General features: G+C 38.6%; 1 protein-coding gene across 17 annotated transcripts in view; it reads left to right on the forward strand.

Moving 5' to 3' along the window:
* The window catches only part of INPP4A (inositol polyphosphate-4-phosphatase type I A), a 108621-nt gene that overhangs the window by 50319 nt on the left and 42094 nt on the right, over window positions 1–16208 (forward strand). For 16 of the 17 annotated variants that reach the window (XM_088052071.1, XM_088052073.1, XM_014249463.2 and 13 more), the window contains 5 exons: window positions 10498–10560; window positions 12895–13113; window positions 13934–13978; window positions 15422–15540; window positions 15656–15772. In XM_088052071.1, the coding sequence (XP_087908197.1) occupies window positions 13008–13113; window positions 13934–13978; window positions 15422–15540; window positions 15656–15772 (387 nt within the window). In that variant the 5' untranslated portion in view covers window positions 10498–10560; window positions 12895–13007. Of the gene's footprint in view, window positions 1–715; window positions 827–10497; window positions 10561–12894; window positions 13114–13933; window positions 13979–15421; window positions 15541–15655; window positions 15773–16208 lie in introns of all 17 variants that reach the window. The other variant, XM_088052074.1, reaches the window with a different exon arrangement.

Here is a 16208-nt window from a genome sequence, read left to right on the forward strand (position 1 = left end):
CCCATTTAGTTTTGTCAAGCAGTTCTAGCTTATTTCACTTCTAAAAGTTAAAAAGTTGAGTTTTGTGACATTTGCTGTTTTAAAAAAATTATTTGACAAAGATGTATTACAGTGATGTCCGTGATTCACAGTGATATCTCTGTGGGCAGACAATCATATGTTTTCAGTGGAAGCAAATATATTGTGCTTGTAACGAGGAAATTATCCAAATGGTCACAAACTGTCCTGACTAGCCTCTTATGGCTAGCTCTCATTCTTGCATCCTTAGTCTATAAAACATCTGTAAATCAAGCTGAGGAGATCTACAGGACCCAAAAAGGCTGGAAACAGTAAAATTAATGCTCCTAACTGTTGAAGAAATTATCTCATAAAGCACGGGACTGCAGCATTTGCTGGTATATGTAAACAGTGAAGAATGGCAGAAAATTCCACATAGGTGCTCTTAGAATCTTTTTTATATAAGGGCAAAGATGAAACCCCTGTTATATCTAAAGACAAATAGTTGTTTTATTATTATTGAAAGTCATTACAGCCTGATCTAGGAATCATTACTTGGCTGGATCCAATAATTATTGGAAAAGAAATATGCTTCTGTATAGGGAAAATCTCAATAAATAACTATGCAGTTAAATTCATTGAACACATAAAGTGTTGAACACATAAAGCTCTATCATGCTGTAATGCTGACCTTTTTCCTTCCCCTCTGGTCTGTAAGGTGGTTTCATCCTGGTGGGTAGGTATGTGGAAGTATTTTAGCAGCTGGCAACATCCAGAGGACGTCACATCAGAAGGATCTGAATATCTGAGGAATATGATGTTCATGTTGGTAGGTTCTTCTTCTCCACTCTAGGATCCACTTCGGGTCATTTTTATATTTGCTGACAAGCTTTTAAACTTGGCTCTCTTTTCATTGGTCTGCAGCTCTGAGTTACATCCAGATTTACTTTATGTGATGCCATACATACAATTGATTGCTCTAGAGCCAATTTTGCCCAGCCTTAAGTCTGCAGTTCTATGAGTGACCATGGATGAGCTATTGCCACAGTCCCTCCAAGTGCCAGCTCTGTACCCTCTCTCTTTTTGACCATGCTTCTACTCCATCCTATGTCTCCAAGTCTGTAGACCTCTGCTATCATACCAGACCTTTATTTTTCTACACTCAATCATTGTGTTGAGTTGTAAAATGGTGATGGTACCATGCAAATTTAAACAAAAATAAAACCAAATCAGTCACAGACATTGTGGAGTTGGAAAAAATTGTTGTCATAGATGAACCAAGTTTAATTGCAGGCTAAAACAAAGTTGCAGGCAGGTCAACAGAAAGTGAAACAAAGCAAGTCTGGAAAACCTAAATGCTCAGAGGTTGCAAGCCCTGCTGCAAGGCTTCTGCTCAGTCACTGGTGATGGCAGTGTGGTATCTACAGGGCTGCAGGGTAACAGAGCAGTGAGGGACACTGGTAACAACATATTGTCTGTCATTGTCATGAACGCACTCAAGACTTACCTCCAGACCTTAAATACGAATGTCAGGGTGTGATGCCAGCTTAGAAGTTCTCAGAATGCTTGTCAGCTGAATATGGGAGTACAAACATGGAGATGCCGCACAGAATAGCAGTGCTGCTCATTATACTGTTTTTCTCAGTCTCTAGCATTGCTTGCTCTCAGAGAAGACTCCAGACTTGATTAAGCTTTTGTTCTGACCCAGTCTTTATATCCAGCTTTTGGTCCCACCCTTTGGCCAGAAGGTACTGCCTCTCCAGCAAAAACATGTATATACATCCTACATAGATGTTCATACATGTGCCCACACTGTGATGCGGTTCAGTAACTTAGTTTAACCTGTTGCTGAAAGCGGCTTTGATGAGGTGATGGACTCTAAATGCAGTGTGGCTGAAATGTAGCTACCTGCTCTCATCTGGGCCTGAAGAACAAGACAGATAGCTGTGGGCTAAATGATCATTTCTGCTGCCTTGCAAAAGGGAGGTTTGACTGCTGAGGTAGGCAGCATGCTTATGAATTTCTGATAAAGTGTGGTGGGAGGCAACAGAAGATAGCAAAAGTTGGTGTCACTGTGGCTTGCCTTAATATGCAAAAACTGGGAGTCAAATATATCAGTCATGAGAGCGAGTTAGTCATGAACTTAAGAAAAAAAAGTAATTTGGGATACATCATTCACATTTTCAGGCTTTTTTTGTGTTCATGCAAAATTTGCTTTTAAAAAAAGTGAAATTCAGGTAAACATGGCCTGTAGTAACATACCAGTTTTAGAAGTCATGTAAGTACTTGGAGAATTGACAAAACTCTGACATTTAAGTTTATATTTGTGAACACTGAGTACTGCAAGGAACTCAGCATTAATATACACCCTTTGTCTTTGTATACCATTTTTTCTATATATATTATGATTGTTGCTATCATCCCTGCAGCGGTTGTTATTTTTTTAAATAAATTTTTGAAGGCCACTAAACTGCTTCAGTTCTAAAGATTCATCAGTAGTAGCTGCTGAAAACAAACCAGTTGATTGTGGTTGCATTTACTTGAAAATTGTTTTTAAAAGCCCTGTGCTCCAGAAATCCATGGCCATACCCTATAGGAGTCTTAAAATCCTTCAAATTCTTGGAATTTTGGACTGAATTGTTTATTACATCTGGTCTGTAAGCTGAGAGTGAAAGAAAAGAATGTTATTGCAGAATAAAATGTTGCACAACACATACTGCAGCTACACAAGTACTTGTTACCTTCTCTGTCTGAATGGAGCATTTTAACCTGTAATATGTTGGCATGAGGAGATATAAGTATCTGCAATATTTTTATTTATCCTCAGGTGTTCACGTTTTCTCATCTTACACATGAAAACTGTCAGAGCAGTTGTAATACCTTTCGTTACTCTTACCAAACTTTACTTTTTGTTGTTTCTGTCTCAGAGCTAACATTATAATATCTGCTACAAGGCATTTATTTTCTCTAATAGCTCTTTTTCTCAAACACACCTCAACAAAGAATTTTCATTTGTATATTTGTATTTTGGTAAGGATGATAATCAAAACTGGGGAAACTCACAGGAATTTTCAAAAATAGGGAATAATTGTTAAAATATGGTATTCCAATAGAAAGCTGCTGTTCTTAGATACTGGTTTGTAATGAAATTCATAGAAATATGTCAGTGACATTTAGTCTGATTTCCTCTTACAACACTTCAAAGACAGTCAAGCCACTTATCTATTTTCTTTGTACCTTGTGTTCTTCATTTATTCCAGTTTTGTGTTACTGTTTTGGGCATTTTTAATTTAGCAGCCAAATACAATTAGTTTCAATACATTCCAGATATTATTCCACTGTGTTTTAAAGTGATTGAAGGTCATCAATTAATATCATGATTCCTACACAGATGGGTTTCAGTTGTTCTGCTACAAGTTAATCACAGAATCACAGAACAGGGCAGTTTGGAAGGGACCTCAGTGGGACATCTGGTCCAACCTCCTGCTCAAGCAGGATCATACCAGAGCACATGGCACAGGATTGTGTCCAGAGAGTTCTTGAATATCCTCAGTGAGGGAGACTCCTTACCCTCTGTGGACAGTCTGTTCCAGTGGTCAGTCACCCTTACAGTGAAGAAGTTCTTCCTCATATTGAGGTGGAACTTCCCAGGCATCAGTTTCTGTCTGTTGCGTCTTGAATTGCTTGGCACCAACGACAAGGGCCTGGCTCCATCCTCTCCACACCCTCCCTTCAGATACTTGTATACATTGTATACATACTCTCAGTCTCTTCTCAAGGCTGAACAGGCCCAGCCTTCTTAGCCTTCCCTTGTAAGAGAGATGCTCCAGTCTTTAAATCAACTTTACTTCCCCTTTACTTTTTCAACTTCCCCTCCCTGGGCTTGGTCCAGGAGCCCCACATCTCTCTGGCACTGAGGAGCCCAGAAATGGACACAGCACTTCAGATGGGACCTCATCAGGGCTGAGCAGAGAGGTAGGATCAGGTGATCCTCCCTCAACCTGCTGCCAGTGCTCTTCCTGCCGGTCCCTAGGACACCACTGACCTTCATGGCCCCAAGGCTTTCTCATGGACAGCTTGTTGTCCACCAGGACCCCCTGGTCCTTCTCTGCAGAGCTGCTTTCCAACAGGAAACCTGCTTTCCAACCTGTGCTGTTTTCCAGGTTGGTTCCTCACGAGGTGCAGGACTCTGTATTTGCTTTTGTTGAATTTCAAATGGTTCTTCTCTGCCCATCCCTCCATCCAACCTGTAGAAGTCTTTCCAAAGGGCTGCACAGCCACTGTGGTATCAGCCACTTCTCCCAGCTTAGTGTCACTAGAACTTGCTGAGAAGGCATCTGCCCCTTCATTCAAGTCCTTGATAGGTAAGTTAAACAGTAGTGGGCCCAGAATTGAACCTTGAGGGGCACCACTGGTGGCAGGCCTCCTGTAACTTGTCAAAGAAACTGTTTTGAGAAATTGGCAGGAAACCAAAGCAGCACACCCCCTTCATTGTATGTTACAGGGTGATCTTACTGTTTACCCACAGGGTAGTACTGGCATTAAAAAGGATTCCTTTCAGTGTCACAGCTGTTCCACTGAGGCGTTGAAACAGGAACAGTGGTGGGAAGCATAGACTGTTGTTGGCCTCTGAGGAGTTAGATGCTTATGCTTCCAAACTGCCAGCATCCCACCACTTGTTCACGTGACTCCAGAAAGAAATGCAGGGAAGAGCCATGCAGTCAGGATCTTGGCCTGCAGCAACCCTCTCTCCCATTGATTTAGAAAGGTCAGTGTAAGCAAACAAATAATTTTATTTTCCAGGAAGAAGAAATGAAAGCAGCACAAAGGAATCAGGTACTGGAACAACAGGAAAAAAAAAATTTGAAAATATATCTAGTGTTGTAGCGTATAGCATAGGCATAGTGTAGGCATGTACTCTGTAACAAAAAAAGTTGCATGATAGAAATACATGAACAAAACACTGTTCAGGAGTACAAAACAAGTGTTGATGAAGAAATAAGAACCAGCAGATTTGCTTTAGTAGCTTAAGACTCCAGTTTTGCTATGCTGCCTGAATCTTAGTAATAATCTTTGTGAAATATTACTCCTACACTAACATTTATTTTTAATTTTCTAAATACTTGACACTGTTTCAAATCCTGAGTCAATTAGTTATATCTTATTGAAAACACATACGTTAGAGAAAGAATTTGTGCATTGCTGGTTTGTCTCGAGGTGCTGTTGTGTGTTTTTCATTTATATAAACATTTAAAATAGTAAGTGTAAGAATTACAGTGAGTCAGAACAATGCCATGTGGAAATGAAGAGTGTTTGAGGGATTTTTTTGGTGTGCCTGTGACCTAATGGGTCGTTCCTTCCATGTGGGAAAATGTAGTGTCAGGAAAATAGTTTGCACTGTGACTCTGAGGTGGAGTCCTGTTGCTCAGGTGAAGCTCAGTGATTTCAGAGCAGGTTGTCAGATCCCATCACACCCATAGAGGACAGTGCTATCAGTACACTGTGACTCCTGGGTTCTTCTGACCAACATACACTAACTTTAAATTGTGCTATGTTAGTCTGTGGAGTGGATGAATATTATAGGCAGGTAGATCAGATAGTTCCCAAGGCATTTTGTTGTAATCCAAACTTGATCAAAACTTCTGTGGTCCCCCCTCTCATTGCCTGTAAGAGGGAGAATATGGTAATGCCATTGATCTATAATCAACAGCAGTATGAAATCTTTAGCAAGTGTTGTGTGTGTCTGGTTCATCTCCATTTCAGGTCATAAAGTTGGGGTTTGGATTTGTTTGTGGTTTTTGTTTTGTTGGGTTTTTTGTTTTGTTTTTCTTTAATCTTTTTTTTTGTTGTTTATTTGTGGTTTTGGGGGTTGGTTGGTTTGGGATTTTTTTCCTTTTTTTTTTTTTTTTGTGTTTTGGGGGGGTGCTTGGGGTTTTTTGTAGGTTTGTTTGTTTGTTTTGTCTTATTGTTTTTTTTCCCTGCCTTTGTTCTCCTGCCTCAGTCTTTATGGCAGCAGGAAGAGCTCGGAGAGGGAGTTAAGCTCTTTATTTTTTCCATCTTGAGCAGTGTGTTTCTGCATTATTAGCTTCATGGTTATGATGAAAGGCTGCTCTAGGAGAGGCAAGTGTTGGGAGGCAAGTGTTGAAAGGACCATCAAATTCAGATAAGTGTTTCCAGTCCAAACTCCTCAACAGAAAATATGTCCCCTTCTAATGGGCTTCTCCATGTCAGTGAGTAGGCAATGTGAGAACTCCAGGTCATGAGAAGTCATCCTGTGCACAGGAAATTTTACCACAAAGTGCCCAGCACATTTTTTGTGAAGAGGGTAAAGGTTAATTTGGGGTAAAGACCATTTTTAAGCTGTTTCAGTTTCTGCTGGTAAAGTGGCGGAGGAGGCTGAGAGGGTTTGACTTCAAACTTCCCTGCAGCAAAACTCAGCATTTTCCATGGCATTGGGCTGTGTTCAACTTGATAAAAGCTGTTCTGCAAAGTGAAACAGAGCTGTGTTTTTCCTTTTTAGCTAACAGATATATGTGTTACAAATGCTCACTTCCACCTTTAGATGTGCGTATTTTTGTGCTCCTAGAAATACTAAAGAAATAAAAATACTGCAATGACAAGTAAAATTAAAACAATATCTCATTAAGAAGAATGTTAGTTTTATTTCCATTGTGAATATAGACAAATAGTTTTAATTTGCACAGAAAACTAAGTGGCCAAAATTGCTGTTTCCTGTTAAAAGTACTCAAATATATTAAAGAGGTTAAATTGGCTTTTTCGATTCTTTGAGTTTGCTGAAGTTTGTAGAGGGGAAGGATCAAGAAGAAATTTTGTGACTTACAAACTTATCTGCAGCTAAGTGGGATCTGTGGAAAGCAAAAAGAAAGAAAGCCACTTCCTGGTGCTGAAATATCCTTTTATCTAAATACCACTGGAAGGTTGCATTTGGGGATTTTCACATTGCGCAAATACATTTGTTATATCTTGCATTTGTTGATTTCATTTTCTGGTGGAAGCCTTTTCCCTGTGCTTGCTGCAGTTACTCAGAATCCTCAGGGAAGCTTCAGAGAGTGACAAGAATATTCTTCAGGCCAAACTTAGTATTTTTGTCTTTGTTAATTAAGGTACTGTTGTGTGGGAGAAGGGGACATATAGCCAGGTTATGAGGGGAACCTAGACTTAAGAATCAGACTGAGAGTGAGAGATACAGCCTCTGTGGAGCTGACAAATTGGCACCTGCAGAGTGGGGGGAAGTAATGTCAGTGGGAGGCAAAGGTAGATTCTGGGATCACTTGAATTCTTTTGCCTTCCCAAGGCCTAGATCATGGAATGAATGGACTGAAACTGTTGTTAACCTATGGATCTGCAGTAGACGTACTCTGTGTTGCTGCCTCCATGAGTTTGGCTGGAAGGATCTGACTCAAAGTGCCAAATTCATGGCTTTGACTTTTCCTGTTTTGATCTGTGTGAGATTCAGGACATTCAGACTCTCATTAAATGAGACAGAAGAGTGAAGTGCATGTCAGACTGTAATTCTTAATTCAAGAAGGTCTTATCAGGGTTTAGCTGGGAGCTGCTGTCTTTTGAGCTGATGCACTCTGCTGCCATGAGTGATAGGGTTGATCCAGACCTTCACCTCAGATCCTTGCATGGTTCCTAAAGTTCCTTGCATCATCTTTGAAACAGCTGTTGGAGGTGGGTTGCTGAAATTTCTGAAAGATTGGGTTTGAGCCAACATGTCAAATCTTGTTTCACTACCAAATTTTTCTATTGTTTGAGGTAATAAATAAATAATAAAACACTTCCTGCTTGCTACTTATACTAGAGATGGTGCTCTTACTCAAACTTATAACTTAGCATTATCAGGCATTTCTTTCTTTCCATTATTTTGTCCATATTGACATGGTTAATAGAATGTTAGTTGGAAACCAGGCCATGCTTCAGATCCAAAATACTGTTTCAGGCAATATTCACTTTCATGATTTTGTATATTGTTAAAAAATTTTCAATCAGAGAAGCAATTTATGAAGATGTTATTTGAAGAATGCAGATGGGTGAAGGAGCCCTCTTGATGTTTCAAAATGGATTTTTCAGGAACAAGAACCCTAATTGGTAAGGTTCAGGGAATCATCTTTACAGTCTGAAGAGCCTTGAGACTCTAAAACTAATTGCAATGCACTAAGTAACCCATAACTACTTCTTCATGCTCTCTTGGAGATAGTGGTAAACTTTCAGTAGGATTCATCTGCAGTCTTTTTTTGGGTTTTTTAAGCATTTAAGGAAACTGTCACACTCTCCCTTTTTGTCTGTTATTGTCTTCATGTAGGTATATCAGTGCCATTTAGCCTTCCACTGCTGTTGCATTTTTTGCTCTGGTATGCCTCTTTACCTGATCAAATACCATAAGCCTAGAGCACTATGGCTGTAGAAAAGTCAAGTCTCAAAGTAGACTTAGATTCAGTCAGTAATTGGAGTGTCCTCTTTCTCCTGCTTATTGATGTGTGAATTTGAAAAATCCTGTTTCCTGCAGTTGTGTAAGGAGTGTCAAAAAGTAGATGTTAGGTTGAAATAAGGTTTAATCTCACCTCACATGTTTATTTCAAGGGGTAAGGAGATTTTTTTTTCAAGAAGGGAACAGACCAAAGCACTTTGCCAAAACAATTGGTGAGATGAGGAGAATATTATTGCTTGTAGTAGTACAAATTAATCATCAGGAGTTTATTCTGGGGCTGAGATGATCATCATTTTTGCTTGAGATATTTCAAGCAGAGTGAGACCAAACGTCCCAAACTTTCAGTCCCAGAAGACACAAGGTCATGTAGCTGAGTAGGATGGCGTTTGCTTTGCACAACTAATTGACAGGACTGAGGATAGCAGGGCAAAAGTGGCATCAGATAAAGACCCTTTCTTCAAGTCATATGCTTTTGTGCTAATATTGTGCCAAATAAATATTCATTTAACAGAAGGAAGGCTTGTTCAGAAGCCTTTTCTGAACTGTGGATGTGGTCTTTACTGATACTGGAGGTCAACAACAGCTTCTCACGTTTCTGTTGAAAGCTGGGCTCACAGCAAAGCTTGCTGAAGTGCGAAGCTGCACAACTTGTCAACATCCACTCTCTGCCATCTTATTAAGGGCAAAGCCAAAGGCTATGTGAAGACAAATCATGCCATCTTCAGGAGAGGTTGCCTCAACATGAATTACATCTGCCTTTGGCATTGCTGTCTGCTTGAGTGGTGCCAGTCTTCAGAAACCATCCATTTAAGGATAGGTACCATCTAACGAAACTATGTGATCTCTTAATACTATCTTTAATTTGGTAAGAATGCTACCTCCACTGGTTTTTATCAAGAATATGATCATAAAATTGCAATTGTTGAAACAGTCGTCATTCAGGAGAGGGACCAGAGCATCTATTGTTTGGCTATGCATTGGGTAAAGGAACTCACCTGCCTGAGCTAGCACAACTGTAGGAGGGATCCAGTTTTCCCAGCTGCAGCATCAGAACTCAGCGAGTCATCTAAATAATTTTTATAATTAGAGAGAGGTATCTCCACGGGGTGACTCATCCCACCTACCCTGGGAAATTGTGACTTATTCTCTGGAAGTGCCTGTGTCTCACCACTGCCTATACAGAGAGCCTGAGTGGTGAGTTGAGATCAGACACCTGCCTCCTATGTTCTTTAGGTAAGATAAAATCTTTCTGTAAGTGATGACAGCTCGTGTTAAATTCTTAAGCAGTCTTGGGTAATTGGTAGGGTGATTAAATCTAGAAGCTGAGACTGGAGTTCCCCATTTCTCTTACTGTAATATGGGATAAATGGGAGGTCTTAAAAGACCTAGCTTTTTAATGTAAATGTACTTGAATGAGGTGGCAGTATTATGAAATACAAACCTTCATTTAACCTCTAGTAAGCTTAAAAATAATTTGCTTTTACTGTATATTCATTGCCAGCTGTTTGTAGAAGGCTCCCTCACACAGTATTTTCACCCAATGATGTAGGAGACCTACCTCCAGATCTTTTGAAGTTCTGTGTTTTGACATGGGATCTTTTCTCATGACGGTAGCAGTTATAACTCTTCCAAACAACAAGGCTTTGAAAGTTTAGCTGTAGAAAAGCAAGCATATTAACAAATGGTGTCTTAACATAACATATACATTCCTTTTTCTTAATAGCACCAAGCCTTTTGGTAAACATGTTAATGTATGTTTCTTACACCTGTTCTACCCACTCACCAAATGCTGACCTGAAGTCAATCCTTTTCAGCATAAGCTTATTTCTTTGTGCTCCTACTCTGGCTGGGTATTGCCATGACTAATGCTGGGTGAGGTCTGTGAGATCATACAGTTTTTCTAATTTCAGTAGATTTTATTGTGAGCACTGGTAATCAGAAGTTAAATTTACTGTTTAATGTGAGAATGGTATCTGCCTACTGGCTGTGATTTATGCAGTATAAAAATACTGTGAATTTATGATGATTATTTTGTTAATTTTTTTTAGATGTGGATTTAACTGATACTATGACATACAAAATCCCTCCCCACATGAGCAAAAGAGCCCTCTGTAAGTATGGTACTTGTAAGTAATGTAAAGATGTATCATTAGATGATAAACTAATATTGCAATTTAAATGAATAATTGAGGTCTTAGAGAGCCTTGGAAAATTACTACACTCAGTAATATTTAAATAGAAATAGCTTCCAAACAAATTAGATACCTGACCCTCTTTTAACTTCCCAAGGATTGACCCTTTTTAAGGACATCAGGAATTGCAGAGATTTTAGCTGAAAAGCAGCCAGGCTGTTGAACCTAATGGCTGTCTGACCTGCGCCTTGGTGAACATTAGTTATTCTCTAATACATTATTTGTAGATTTTGGGGATAGGGACTATGGCATCCTGTCTAAATCTCTGCAAGTACATTTTGTAGGTCTTTCCATCAGGCAATTATGTTTAATAGACATACAGACCATTAAACATCACATTATATAAAGAACCAACCAAGGAAAGCCTATTGCTGAAAGAAGGGGAAAAAATAGGAGAATGGAAAACCTTGGAAACGGTCAAAGAATTTTGATGGAAGTTTTATTTGAATAAATACTAGGACATTCATTACTATTTGAGAAATGTTGGTTATTCACTAGCCCACTTAGACATTAATAAATACAATAAAGCTTTTTTACTGTGTGTGATCAAACCTTGGAGCAACCAGGCTGGCTAAAGAGGTACATTCTTGTCCAAAACCAACTGGACACAATCCTGAGAAGCTTCCTTTGAGCAATGGGGTTGGATTAGATGAACTCTAGAATTTATCTAACCTCAACTATTCAATATGAATTGGAAAACTGCCTGCTTGAATTTTTGGCTGTCAGAAATTAGATCTCTGGGCAGAGTGTTGTTTTGTATGTTGTTACTGACTTCCAACGCTTTGGAGATGAGATGTTCAGAGATCTCAATTTCTGCTTCTTCCATTCAAGAATTTTTTTTTTTTTTTCTTATTTGGAATTGACTAATGATATATTATGTAAAATTGACTAGAATCAAATTCTTAATTCCAAGTGGCAACAGACTGGCCTATCTTGTAGACACAACCCAAATTCCTTCCTCCCTAAAATGAGCTCCTAACTTAAAATCTAATTCCTAAGCTGATGTAGATGGCCAGGACTGTTCAGTTCAGTTCAGTTGTCTTAGATGCTTAACTTGCATTGGAATTTTTGATGTCCAGTGAAGCTGTGATGGTTAAGAAGAAGCTTGAGTACCCCGTGGAGAGAGGAAGATGCTTTCAAAATCCTCCAGAGGGAGATGCTGACTAATTAAATTCAAAGACTTAAGCAGGTTGAATGTTCCTTTGGAGGCCTTCAGAGAGGTTTAAAGTGGTGTTTTAGAACAAAACATAAGCTAGGTGCTTTATTTAATTAGAATGCATCTTGCTCATTGTTAGGTCCATCAACCTAAAAGGAAAAATACTCTTCCATTTTGCAGTATGGTTCAAATGTTTTGTAGAATGAATGAGAGGCTGCTGGGAAGGTGTTAGTTACTTTATTAGTTCTTTTCAGGTTTATCAGATTTTACTCCTCACTTGCTAAATTAATAAAGTTTGTCATAAGACAAAAATTCCATAACTGCAGTGCTAGCACGGTTGATTGAGGGAACATTCACATTTAAAATCATAACCAAATTTTCTGTAGGCTTTCTTTCCTACTGTAATTTTTCACTTCATAGGCATTGTGAGGGGAAGAACTGTCATGGATGTCTATAGTCCAAAAAAGTGTAGGGTGGAGGAAAAGCACAGATGCTGCCATCTGCCACATCAGCAGACATCCCTTTTTGCATTTTCTTTCCACCACCATCCCAGAATTTCAACCTCTCTCTGGCCCAGTAGGCCTTATTTATAGTTTTCATTATCCCTTTCTCATGGCAGTAGAGCCTAGAACAGCACAGTGTGCTGACACTGACAACATTTCCTGCCCTTTTGTTCTGCACTCCACCAACCTGTTGTCCCTTTGTCCTTTTCCCTAGTGCTTCCTCTGCAGACAGAGGGCCCCATCTGACAAATTTATTTGTTCTCCCCAGGGATTAGAAACCAGGAAACTTCATTAGGGATGGTTTAATAACTTAGACAAAGGAGAAGAGCAGCTGGTCTGTTAACATGTCTCTCTCAAACCCCTTTCTCTGACAGAAAATCTTTCTTGCACATGGTCCAGTTTTCAACAATTTGATGTAAAATGCTACAGATGTACAGTTCATGCAAAAGTATTGTGCATTGGATCAGCCTTGAGCATTTTATTTGAATGACCAGAGATGATTTTATGCTAGTAGGTTTGCTGCTGTTGAAAAGATCAGTAGCTGATAGCAGTCTAAAATTTTGGTATATGTTTTTTGCTTTCTCTGTTGCTTAGCATGGTAATGTTAGAGGAATAGCAGCTGGAGACAACCTGCTGCACTCTGCTACTCTGTGAGACAAACATCAGTAAAGCCAAGCAGCAAGAAAAGAAGGGCCCTTCATGAGAAAATGACAGCAAGAGAACACAGCCCCCGCCATGGTGCCAAATCCCGCACTGTGCAGAGGGCCTCCACCATTGATGTCACCTCTGACATGGTTGGCCTTTCTCTGACAGGTTTGTACCTTCCTGTCAGCCATTGCTCTGTTGCTGCTCCTTTCAGAGCAAGCTTTGTACTAATGTTGGATTTTTTCTTTTAATTGCTTGAAGACTTAGACCTTTCTGGCTATCTGGAGGTAATGAGATAAAGGAATTATGCTAAAAAATTCTAAAAATCTTGAATTTGCAACTTTTAAAATAGACAAAGCATTAAAATCAGAGAGGGATTTAAAAAAAAAAAAAGTTAGGTTTTATGTAGTTATGTTTATCACTCAAAAATAAACAACAGAGAGAAATTAACAAAATAATGCCATGGTTTAGGAAGAGTCTTGGCAACCCCCTTGTTTGACATTGTATAAAATTTTCAAGAGAGTTAAGGGAGCTGAGGCTTGTCTCCCATATCTTTTGTGGTTATTAAATTAGGATTCTAACCCTCAGAGGCTTTCCTTCATTAGCGAGAGACAGGTACTTTAAAATTTTGTCCTATTAACTACCACAGATGTAATAATTTAGAGTTAATACTGGCTCAGGCTTTAATCCTGTTGTTTTGTATTGATATTAAGATCTTAATATTCCCATATTGCATCTAATCTCACATAGATTTACATATTTTAATATGTTTTATAAACTGAAATAATCCCAGATTTTCCAAATAATTATTAGATACCAAGGATTACCAGATAAATGTTCTAGATATCAGTCATGGCTCATTGAATTAAAGAATTTTTTTTTTGTATAAAATGTCATTTCTTTTTCTGTGTGATTCCAACTTCAGGAAAGAATTCATGTGGCAGTGATGTGAATTGGCTAATCTTGTGTTAATTTTTCTGATTTACAGGAAACATTCAGGATCCAGATGAGCCGATTTTAGAGTTCAGTTTAGGTAGGCTTAGTGATTTTTATGCTAGTTTTGATAATGCATGCCATTGAATATGTGTGAGGTTTTATAAGTGTTCATTTTGAAGTGCATTTCATATAGTAAGGTTTGCAACTTTGCTCTGATTTTTATGGAGATGTGGTACAGTTTTCATGCTGCCTGTACAGTATCTTTTGATAAGCAACCAGCAGTTCCATTTTGTGAAGTTTCTAAAAGTCTGTAACTAAAACATCGGTCTTACAAAATTTTAAATATTTACTATGTGAATATTATTATTAAATGTTTACTTTGTTTATGTGAAGATGCAGTGAAACTGCCTTCACTGTCAGTAAATCAGCAGCTCAGATCTTCAAGCAAACTGAAGATTTGCTGGCAACACCATTTTAGGGCAGAATGTTTTCTAAGAATTGCGAATTATGCACAACTTCTTTCCTTGGTCTTTGCTGTCAAGTGATAATGCGAAATGCAGAAGTGATCTGAATTCTGAGATGGTTGAATTTGGACAGGAAGCTTGTGCATTGACTCACCTCACTGGAAAAATAAGTAGAAAATATTTTCTTCATGAAAATTCAGTCCATAGTTTCAACTGCAGGATGGTTTTCTTGGCTTAATAATGGTCTAGTATTTGGAAAGTTATGCTATTAACGGTGTGCTAATGAAAAATTAGAAAGTTTTCTCAGTTGTGTGCAATTGTGTTATGAATAATAATCTTAACAAGCATTCTCAGAGCTGAATAACGTACTTCAGTTATTTTCAGATAAAAGTATCTAGAATTAGGTACTTCAATTATTTTCAGACAAATTAAAAATATCTAGAATTACAAAGCCGTTTAGCAAAATTTCAGAATTAGCTTCCTGCATGTAGCTGAAGCAGAGTTGGACCACGCTGTAGTTACCTCTATCTAGCTTGATAGAATTTGGCTCTGAAGTTTAATGTAGTTGTGTAGAGTCACTCGTTGAAATTTTTGGAAGTTGTTTCCTACTCACTGTAGTCCTTTCCCAGCAGTTAAATTCACAGTAACATTTTAGAGGAAATACATTGCTGTTATCTTACAATTACAAGCTGGTGTTCCTCAGTAGTGCTGCTTGATCAATGTTCAAGCGCTTCTGTTTGTTCTCCCTGGGCAAATGCCATTTGATAATGGGCTTAATGGAGCGTGACTTCGAATCAAATGCAGCCACCCTCATGAGATTACCAGGAGAAAACCTATGAATGTGGGCTGTTAAATTGCAGCTCTAGAACTTGGAGCCAGACTGAGCTGATTGCATGTTTACTGTTTGCATGTACAAAGGTGAGCAATGTCTGTGTTTATAATGTAGTGATGAATATTAAGCCCTTTGTGATTTGATTGTTCAGGGTATATAATGTAGTTCTATAAAAATGTAGAGTCTTACAAAAATATGAAAAAGATCCTGAATATAAATTTATTTATCTCTTGCATACCCAAAGCTTGCAGTGAGCTGCTAACTCCATCGCTAGATCGAAAACCAAATAGTTTTGTAGCAGTGAGTGTAACTACACCTCCCCAGGCATTCTGGACGAAGCATGCACAGACAGAAATTATTGAGGTAAGTGTTGAGGTACTTCTAGATTAGGTTTAAAATCAAAGCTAACACAGGAGTAATTTCTTCCCTAATAAATATCACCTTACATTAACTTTTGGCTTTTTGTTTATGATTCCAGGGAACAAGTAATCCTATCTTTCTAAGCAGCATTGCCTTTTTCCAAGACTCTCTTATCAATCAAATGACACAAATCAAGCTCTCCGTGTATGACGTCAAAGATAGATCTCAGGGAACAGTAAGTTTTCTTTATTCTGTTGCCTGACCAGTCAGTGTGGAGCAAAGAAATGAGAGCCAAAGAGATAAAATTAGTAGCTTCTGTGGAAGAAAACAACGGGATAGCAGCACTGATCATATAGAAAATAAGATAGGTAGGGAAAGGAGGAACAAATGAGTTTGGCTTGGCAGAATGAAAAGCATTGCCAATTTTCCCAAATAAGGCTTCTCTGCAGCAAGTTTGGAAACCATAAATTAAAAAGGTCCTGTCACTTGTGCTCTTACATTGTGGACATCTTTAGTGAACTAGATAATGAATAGGATCCAACATCCCTAACCAAGGCTTCTAACATGTGTCAAAAAGCCACAATGAAACTGTACTTTGGAACAGACCACCTGAATTCCAGGAATCACCCTGCCCTGATACATTAGATTTTTTGCAGGGGTAAGGTTTGCTC

The sequence above is a fragment of the Pseudopodoces humilis genome, chromosome 2 (genome assembly GCF_049639895.1).
Source record: "Pseudopodoces humilis isolate 2021_Gansu_Grassland_sample_001 chromosome 2, ASM4963989v1, whole genome shotgun sequence".
In the NCBI taxonomy this organism is placed as follows: Eukaryota; Metazoa; Chordata; class Aves; order Passeriformes; family Paridae; genus Pseudopodoces; species Pseudopodoces humilis.